This window comes from Vicia villosa, linkage group LG3 (genome assembly GCF_029867415.1).
Source record: "Vicia villosa cultivar HV-30 ecotype Madison, WI linkage group LG3, Vvil1.0, whole genome shotgun sequence".
In the NCBI taxonomy this organism is placed as follows: Eukaryota; Viridiplantae; Streptophyta; class Magnoliopsida; order Fabales; family Fabaceae; genus Vicia; species Vicia villosa.
Window position 1 is genome coordinate 30,134,478 of NC_081182.1, and position 7,998 is coordinate 30,142,475.

General features: G+C 32.3%; 1 protein-coding gene across 1 annotated transcript; it reads left to right on the forward strand.

Annotated features, from left to right (window-relative positions):
* The first annotated feature begins 2,585 nt into the window (after window positions 1–2,585).
* On the forward strand, window positions 2,586–5,073 carry LOC131660842 (putative receptor protein kinase ZmPK1). Its single transcript, XM_058930192.1, has one exon. It carries the CDS (start codon window positions 2,597–2,599, stop codon window positions 5,009–5,011), a length of 2,415 nt encoding a protein of 804 aa, XP_058786175.1. The 5' UTR covers window positions 2,586–2,596; the 3' UTR covers window positions 5,012–5,073.
* The last annotated feature ends 2,925 nt before the right edge of the window (window positions 5,074–7,998 follow it).

A 7,998-nucleotide genomic window follows, 5' to 3' on the forward strand; every position in this document is an offset into this window, starting at 1 on the left:
GGTCTACAAGAAAAAACCAACAATAACATAAAAAAGAGGAATGTTCAAGGCCCGTCTTGCAGAAATGAGATACTTATGACATAAGGGGATTAAATATGACGAGATTCTCTCTATGTTCAAATATACTTTTATCATGGAGATTTTAGTTTTTGCAGCCCGCCGAGATATTCATATAGAGCAGATGGATGCGACGACAATATTTCTTCAAGGTAATATAGATGTTCAAATCTACATGAAACATCTAGAGGGTTTGAATGAAACCAACCAAAGTAGACTATTTTGTAAATTGAAGAGGTATTTGCATGAGTTAAAGTAGTCTCGAAGCTAGATGTACAAGATCTTTGATTCACACATACATGAGATTAACTATAGAAAGTGTGAATATGTCTGTTGCATGTATGTTAGGAGCCTTGGTGATGGTTCTTTTATTTTTCCTATTACTGTATATGGATTATATGTGGATTGCTGTTAATAATTTTTAAGCCATAAATGAATTGAAATCTTATTGAGAAAGGAGTTTGAAATGAAACAATTAGGTGTTCCTAAGTAGCTTATTGGGACATAAATTCACATGAATATAAGTTCTAGACAATATGGTTCTCTCTGAAAATTTTGTTGAAAAGTTGTTAGAAATATTTGATATGAAGAATTTGAAGGCGGATAGTACTCCATTGGTGATTCACTTTGAGATTTTGTTTGATTACTGTCCAAAAAAAAATGAAGTTGAGTATACGTCAAGGGTACGTCAAAGGTTTAGAACATATCATAAGTCAAATTTGAAAGTTTATGTGCAAACTAGTAAGAGTTAATTGGAAGTAATCAAATCAAGTTTTAGATAGTTGAAGAATACAACAAGTCATGGTATCATAATTAGCAATGGATAAAATGACATGCATGTGATATAAATGATAAAATGTCCAACGTGATATTTATTTACTATTGCATTGGATCTATTTGTTGAAAATAATATTTATTTACTATTGCATTGGATCTATTTGTTGAAAATAAATTTAATTCATAGTGTCTATGTCTACAAGTGAAGTAGAGTATACAATAGTAGGTAAGACATCTAAAGAGATCTAATGGGTTGCATGATTGATTTGAGCAGAAGTAAACATAATTGATAGAACTATGTAAACAAAATTGTATTTAGTATTTGTGACTTGTATTTTTATTTTCCCATTTTGCCACTAGTTGTTATTTTAATAAATTTAAATTTCACTACAAACAAAGTATTTTGCTACTAGTTGTTATTCTAATAAATTTAAATTTCACTACAAACAAAATACGTATAATTGATATTGTTGTTGACATTCTCTCCCAATCTACCCCCAAAAACAAAAAGCTGTCAATTTAATTCTTTAACCAATTCTTAAATTCTACTAGGGGAATATACATCTTTAGAATAAATAAATCCATTATAAGATTCTGTTATGGTTTTAAAAAGGAATGACATCTTTCATTATTCCATACAATACTCCAAAATAAAACAAAAAAACAAATCTATTGTCCAACCAAAATTCCTTAAAACAAAAAGTCCCTGTCCCTGTCACCACAGTCATACACAGGTAGAAATGCTCAATGTCAATGCTGGAACACCTGCACCCAACATTATATAATTAGGTTATTAGTCAACTAACATTTGATGTAGTAATAATTCTAATAAAATATTACCTAAATTTCACAAAAACCCGAAAAAGGCGGTGCGAGCATATATGAAGATGTGGTCCTAAAATTTTGGTCTGTTCCACATTAAAAGTGAGTGCGGGACAGATCCACGGATTCTGCTCTTTTTAACAATGAAGCAGAGACACTTGTAAGAGTAGGCGTGCCGCGGTGGTTGACACTTGACACCCGTAAGACACTTGTCGAAAAAGTCAAACAAGTGTAGGAAAAGTCAGATAAGTGTCTCTCAAAAAATAGATTTTTTAAATATTTTAATATTATTTAAATCAGTGTCGGACATTTGTATAACACTCATACATCATGTGTAAAACAATTCAAACAAAATTTTTTAAAAATATTTGTTTTCAACATACCTTAGATATCTTTTGGACATGTATTGAAACAATATTATCAATGAAAAATTAAAGACATTAATTTTTATTAAATTTTTTTTAACATTTTCTTGTAATAGATAGATAATTGAAACTTAAATACTATCATATATATATATATATATATATATATATATATATATATATATATATATATATATATATATATATATATATATATATATATATATATATATATATATAGCGGTGTCGGTGTCAGATATTTTTGATATTATTGGTGTCGAAGTGTGTGTCGTGTTGTGCCGCGATGTTCATGTCGGAGTCCATACTTCATGAACACATGTGCCCGCAAAAGCCTGAAAAAAACCAGAAAGGATGGAGTGGACACATTAGAGAGAGCGAAATTAAAACTTTAGTCCGCCTCGCACTAAAGTCCAGGGAAAATGAATATGCCTAAGGAGCCGGACCCACCCAAAATATAAACAATATTTGTGCTGCATTAAGTTTACTATATATATTGCGAGTTTGTGAACATTATACATGCAAATATTCCATAGCTATTATACAAACCAATAACCATGCCCTTGATCTTTCTCTCTTTGCTTTTGTTTCTAAAACTTTCATCATCTTCAGCATTTGATACTATGAATCAAGGTTCATCTCTCTCAGTGGAACAACCAAAAGATATCATAGTATCACAAAATGGCATGTTCTGTGCTGGCTTCTATGCTGTTGGTGAAAATGCATATTCCTTTGCCATTTGGTTTTCCGAACCAAATCACCAAACAAAAAACCTTACCCTAGTATGGAATGCAAACCGTAACCAACCCGTCAACGGAAAAGGCTCAAAACTTAACCTTCTCGACAGTGGTAACCTTGTCTTAAGGGACACAGATGCGTCTCTTGTTTGGTCCACAAGCACTGTTTCACTCTCTTCTGTTGAACTCGTTCTTTTAAACACCGGTAACCTCGTTTTAAGCGAAGTAGATGGGGTTACTTTGTGGCAAAGCTTTGGTTCTCCTACCGATACGCTTTTGCCGCAACAAGTTTTCAATAGACATTCAAGAATAGTTTGTTCAAGAAGTGAAACAAATAAGTCAGCTGGTTTTTATACGTTGTATTTCGACTTCGACAACATTCTCCGTCTTCTTTACGACGGTCCTGAAGTATCGAGCATTTACTGGCCTGATCCTTGGCTTACTGATTGGGCTGCTAATAGGGCTGGTTACAATGACAGTAAAGTTGCGGTTTTGAACACTCTTGGTAACTTCAGTTCATCAGATGATTTCTATTTCACGACATCTGATTATGGAGATGAACTGATGCAGAGAAGACTAAGACTTGATCCTGACGGAAACCTTCGCAGTTATAGTCGAAAACAAAGCGGAGAAAAGTGGTATGTTTCATGGCAAGCCAAATCAAGACCTTGTAGAATTCATGGTGTTTGTGGTGTAAATAGTTTGTGCTCTTATTATAATGACAGTGTAAAATGTTCTTGTCTTCCGGGATACCAAATGAAGAATCCTCAAGATTGGGCTTATGGATGTGAACCAGAATTTTCTCTGACATGCAATCAAACTCAATCTGAGTTTCTAGTTGTATCCAATGTGGAGTTATATGGCTATGATTATGGAATCTTGGAAAATTACACACTTGCTCAGTGCCAAGATTTTTGTTTGCAATTCTGCAATTGCAAAGGCATTCAATATACCTATGTCATAGGCGGTAATGGTATACCTGATACTCATTCATGTTACCCGAAGTTGCAGCTGCGAAACGCATATCGAATACCGTATTTCAAGGCTGATTTGTACTTGAAACTTCCGGCAAACAGTTCATACACTTTCAAGGAAACACTGGATGTTGAGAACAAACTCACTTGTCCTGCGAATCCGAAAGCAACAGTTCTTCAAAGATCATTCAACGAAGTTCGAGATGGAAGGTATATTAGGTTTTTGCTTTGGTTTGTAGGAGGAATGGGAGGAGTAGAAATCTTGTGCATATTTTTGATGTGGTTTTTCTTTGTAAGATCAAAGAATAATTCAGATGCAAGAGTGTATAATAATATGTCCATAATTGGTTTTAGAAAATTCAGTTATTCTGAATTGAAAAAAGCAACAAAAAATTTTAGTCAAGAGATTGGAAAAGGTGCAGGAGGGGTTGTATACAAAGGTTTACTGTTGGACGAACGAGTCATCGCGGTGAAGAGACTCACAGAAGCTAATCAAGGCGAAGAACAGTTTCTCGCGGAAGTAAGTAGCATTGGAAGGCTTAACCATATGAATTTGATTGAACTGTGGGGATATTGTGCAGAAGGGAAACAAAGAATGCTTGTGTATGAGTTCATGGAAAATGGTTCTTTAGCCGAACATTTAAGGTCTAGTGCATTGGATTGGACAAAGAGATTTGACATAGCTTTAGGTACAGCAAGAGGTTTGGCTTATATTCATGAAGAGTGTTTGGAGTGGATTTTGCACTGTGATGTGAAGCCACAGAACATTCTTTTGGATTCTGATTATCAACCAAAGGTGGCAGATTTTGGATTGTCCAAGCTAAGAGACAGGAGTGATGCTAAATTCTCTAGTTTTTCGAAAATACGAGGAACAAGAGGCTATATGGCTCCAGAGTGGATATTGAATCATTCAATAACATCTAAGATTGATGTTTATAGCTATGGAGTGGTTGTGTTGGAAATAATAACAGGAAAGAGTGCAACCAAGGATGTTGATATGGGAGATGGAGAAGAGAAACAAGGTTTGGTTATATGGTTGAGAGAGAAAAGGTATACAAGAAGTGCATGGGTGAATGAAATTATAGATCCTACCATAGAAGGAGGTTATGATGAAAAGGAAGTTGAAGCTTTGGCTGAAGTGGCTTTGCAATGTGTAGAGGAGGATAAGGAGAAAAGGCCAACCATGAGTCATGTGGTAGAAGTGCTTCTGAAAATAAGCCGTGAACCTGAAAATGATAATCAAGAATCAGCAAGTGGCTAGTTCAACACACAGACTGTGAGGTTTTTGTTTATATGTTTTTCAAACTGTAATAATTTGATGAAGTGTGTGTAAAATATATATATATATATATATATATATATATATATATATATATATATATATATATATATATATATATATATATATATATATATATATATATATATATATATATATATATATATATATATATATATATATATATATATATATATATATATATATATATATATATATATATATATATATATATATATATATATATATATATATATATATATATATATATATATATATATATATATATATATATATATATATCCCTTGTCTTCCATGTATTTGAGAGTGAATTGTTGTATGGGTTTTGAGTATCCTTGTACTTCTTTTGAATAATATTTGCTTATAAAAAAAACATAGTGTCTTTCAAGCTAAACTAATTGCTTAATATTTCATTCTAGAAATACATTCGTTTCTAGCCATCTTTAGACCATCGAAAACTCTCCGCGGCTCCCCCATATATGATGTTGTTTGGCCCGTAGTTTTAGTGAAACCAAGGATCCATATACCATACTCATCACTAATCAACCCTCCACAACTTGCATGACTGATGATGCTCAGCCACTACTCCATCTAGAATCCATCCTAATGATCTTGAACGTAAAAAAGCTTTAAAACTTTTAAAGCTAGGGTCCTACTATTTAATTAAGTGATAAGAAAGATATTGATGGATTAGTGTTTGTTGATTATAGACATGTAAACAAAAGGTTGTCAGGCTATCTAGATTAGTGTTTATCTCGTCCAAACTTCCTCGAGTTTGTGGCGATTCATGAGACTAAAGTGAGACGTCTCTTTCTTTAGTGCATTATTCGTGGGGTAATTTGTTGTGATTAGAGTTTTTGGCATGTTTTTTGGTAACAGCGGGGATGTTCTCTCTATCAGGTATAGTTTAAAAGGGCTTTTCTGTTTTCTTTCGGTTTTAGGTTTTGTTGGTGAGGGGTATATAACTCTTTTTTTTTCGAGAATATCTTATCACATCCTATGGATCTCTAATGCACCATGCGAGTTGTCTAAAATGACCCCTACTTCCGTAGATGTATTCCCAGTTTGGATGCCTATGTAGGAATCCATTTAAGCGCGTGATCACGAAATTCAAACTCTTGTTCATTTCTAAAATGGTTGCCAACATCTACCTCTTTCACAACTATAAGTGAAGCATAGAGACGCAATGGATTTAGAGAAAACATTGGGATGCATGATGAAAACAAAAACATAAAATACTAAGAAACATATAAAATAGAAAATAGTCTGCTGTAAAATTAAAACAAACAGTTTTTCGAAAATACATCTCCGGATGAGTTCATAGGAATCCATTTAAGCGCGTGATCACGAAATTCAAACTCTTGTTCATTTCTAAAATGGTTGCCAACATCTACCTCTTTCACAACTATAAGTGAAGCATAGAGACGCAATGGATTTAGAGAAAACATTGGGATGCATGATGAAAACAAAAACATAAAATACTAAGAAACATATAAAATAGAAAATAGTCTGCTGTAAAATTAAAACAAACAGTTTTTCGAAAATACATCTCCGGATGAGTTCATAGGAATTCGAAGATACACTTCTGGAGACAGTATAACTTTTTTTCAACATCAAAACATAATTAATGTGAGCAATAAGAGTTTAAATAAATGAGCTTTACCGTAAATTTCAATTTATTTTGCTCCTTTTGATTTGATGAAACACAAGAATGGGGTTTTGAAGTGAAAATCTTGATTGAAAATGAAAGGGTTTTTGGAGAGGGTTTATGAAAAAAATAGAAATGAGGTTTGATCATGCACGTGACTGTTTTTAACGATAACATATTTGATTTTTATGGAGATTTATCTCCAGAATGATTTGACATGCAAAGGTGACAGATTTCTAAAATTCCCACTTTAAATGTTTGGATATACATCTCCGTATAACTTTTTGGAACATTAAGTTTGACTGTAAGGTGAATCTAATTTTGCTCGTTGGCGTGTGATACAAAAGTGCGTCCGGAAATATATTTTTAAAAATTGAAGAGTATTTTTTATTTTATATAGGATTCTTTTCCACCTCAATAGGATGTCTTAAAAAATTCTCAAATTATAAGGGACTTTCTTATTCCACCCTATAGTGTAAAGAAATACCTTACGAATTTACAAAAATATCCCTGAAAAATCATAAATATATTTTTTGGTGCGCACATTTTTTCTTTAAATTGCACTTACGTAAAACCAGAAATGCACTTCTGGTATAAATTAGAAATGTATTTCCGATTCCTATTTAAATATAATATTTTTTTAAACTATTTTATTTTAAAATTGGAGAACAACAATGAAGATTTAAAAAAAAAAACAATTCTAAGAGAAACCTAAAAAATTATAATAGAAGGAGAAAACTGAATAAATCTGGACAAAGAGTAATTAATAACCGTAACTACAACGATCCAGCAAAATTTAGTGTAAATTACGAGGATCAGTTTCATGATTAAGTGTGTTGAATACATAACAATTAGGGGGGAACAACGATGAATCTCGATGCAAGGTTTTATACCGGAAGTGGAGATAATCGGAAATACATTTTCGATTTTATACCGGAAGTACATTTATGGAATAAATTTTACCGTAAAATAGACGAATCTAAAAAATAAATAACTTATATGTGTGGAGAAATACTTGCATGGATACGAACCTAAATCCATATTTTTAGGCACAACCAATGAAAAGAGAGAGAATATAAATTTATTTAAATTTTAATTTCGTTTTTAATTGGCATCATGGGGGTGGTTGAGATAAAAGAGGAAAGAGATAATTTTATTTTTAATTTTTAATTAATAAAAAAATGTGATTGGTTGTGTGTAAGTACAAGTGTTATGGTTGTGTCCATGTAAGTATTTTCCATATGTGTGAGTGCGAACCGGAAATATATTTCTGATTTTCAAATGTATTTTTGAAATTTTG